The sequence below is a fragment of the Mus caroli genome, chromosome 6, assembly GCF_900094665.2.
Source record: "Mus caroli chromosome 6, CAROLI_EIJ_v1.1, whole genome shotgun sequence".
Lineage (NCBI taxonomy): Eukaryota > Metazoa > Chordata > Mammalia > Rodentia > Muridae > Mus > Mus caroli.
Window position 1 is genome coordinate 116,071,997 of NC_034575.1, and position 1,627 is coordinate 116,073,623.

General features: G+C 51.4%; 1 protein-coding gene across 1 annotated transcript in view; it reads right to left on the minus strand.

Moving 5' to 3' along the window:
• Mical3 (microtubule associated monooxygenase, calponin and LIM domain containing 3) overlaps positions 1–1,627 on the minus strand; it is a 143,693-nt gene that overhangs the window by 82,390 nt on the left and 59,676 nt on the right. Inside the window, exon 16 of the mRNA XM_029478254.1 lies at positions 743–826. Within this exon, the coding sequence (XP_029334114.1) occupies positions 743–826 (84 nt within the window). The remainder of the gene's footprint in view (positions 1–742; positions 827–1,627) is intronic.

Sequence of the window (1,627 nt, forward strand, 5' to 3'; positions counted from 1 at the left end):
GACGTGACACCTGTTACTTGAAAACTCATCCAGCATCGCTCCCAACCCCAGCGACAAACTGTTCAACTGTGACGCTGGGGAACAAATGGCCAATGCTTCCCTCAGCCTGACTAGTCTTTCCTTCTGCCCATGAGTGGGCTCCGGGAGTTCCTGAGAAGGGGTGTTTTATTTGTTTTGGGNTGGTACGAAGGATGGAACCCAGGGTCTCATGAATGCTCTGCCACTGAGCGACCGTCACAGCTCCCAAGTCCCTCACCAAAACATGAGGACAGAATCCTAAGGTGGGTGGGGAACCACCCTTAAACATTTTGTATAGGTCTGAAAGAAACAAATGCCTAACTCACGGCTAGTTCCATATTTCCTGCCTCAAACCAAAGGCCTTGCTTCCCCAGTTCTCACAAAGGACAAAGGTCACCCGGAGATGGGCTACTAAAAAGCCAATTTGGGAGCAATGCTACAGCAGCAAAGACCCACGGGCTCATGGCCATATCCTGACAAGTCCCCACATCATTCAAGNTGCCTTCAATACCAAGTCAACAGCCTTCCTAGACACTCCTCAAATCCCAGGGAGTTAATACAGCCACAGAATCAGACCAACACTGTCTGCCAAATGTTTCCCAAAGTCACCACTCACAGTCCAGTGCCTTCCTGCCCCGGTGACCTAGGCTTTCAGGTGGGCCAGGAGCAGGAATGAGGTGAAAGGCCGGTGGCAGCCCATTCTAGACCCCAGCAATTCCTTTACCTGTTTCCACTGGGGGATGGGAGCAGGGCGACCCTGCTTTGGCAGGCAGCAGGACGGCTGGCTGACCCCACGCTCTTGTGTTGGCTATGACACATACAGGCCACGTGGGAGTGGGGGCAGGACATGGAGACAAAGCAAAATAAAATACATTAAGGTAGAAGACACGGAAAAGTACCTGTGGAGGACAGACACACATCTATAAACCGTGAAGAGGTGGGCAGGCTAAGTTATCTCTTAGGAAGTTACATTAATAAAGGAAAGACATGGCGTTTGTCCCCAGACCAAACATAAGTGCAGCAACGGGGAGAGGGGAAAGGGGGAGTTGACAAGCTGTGGTTTTTGTTACACTTTTCCCAGCCTGAGTTCTCTAGGGTCTAGACTACTATCTGATTTGGAAAACTAACTCCCCCATGAATGAAGAAAGCAGCCTCGCACTGGAGGGCACTCTGGCCTCCTGAGGTGGGGCTGGCTGAGTTTGCAGCAATCTCTACTGCTCCAGAGTAAGCTACCCTCCCTGCTGTGACACAATGGGAAAAGCCGGGGTGGAGACTTTAACCCAAAACCAGGTCTGTGAGCAGAGAAGATAAAGAGAGGCTGAACCCGTTCTCCTGTCCTCCCAATTCCCTTTCGGGGGATCAGGGAGCGCTGTAACACACTTCAGAGACTCTGAAATTGCCTGGCCTTTCTCTGTAAAGAAGTTAGGTGACTTCTGNGGAGCAAGGAGGGACAAGATGTGTGTGGCTGCTGCTGGACTCTCACATGTGGCTTAAGGAGAGCACCTTAAGGGCTCACATTCCTGGGAAAGAATCTTAGCTCGCAGGAGCACGCGCATCCCCGAGACTGCACGGCTGTTATCTTATCAAGGATGAGAAGCAACTAAAGCAT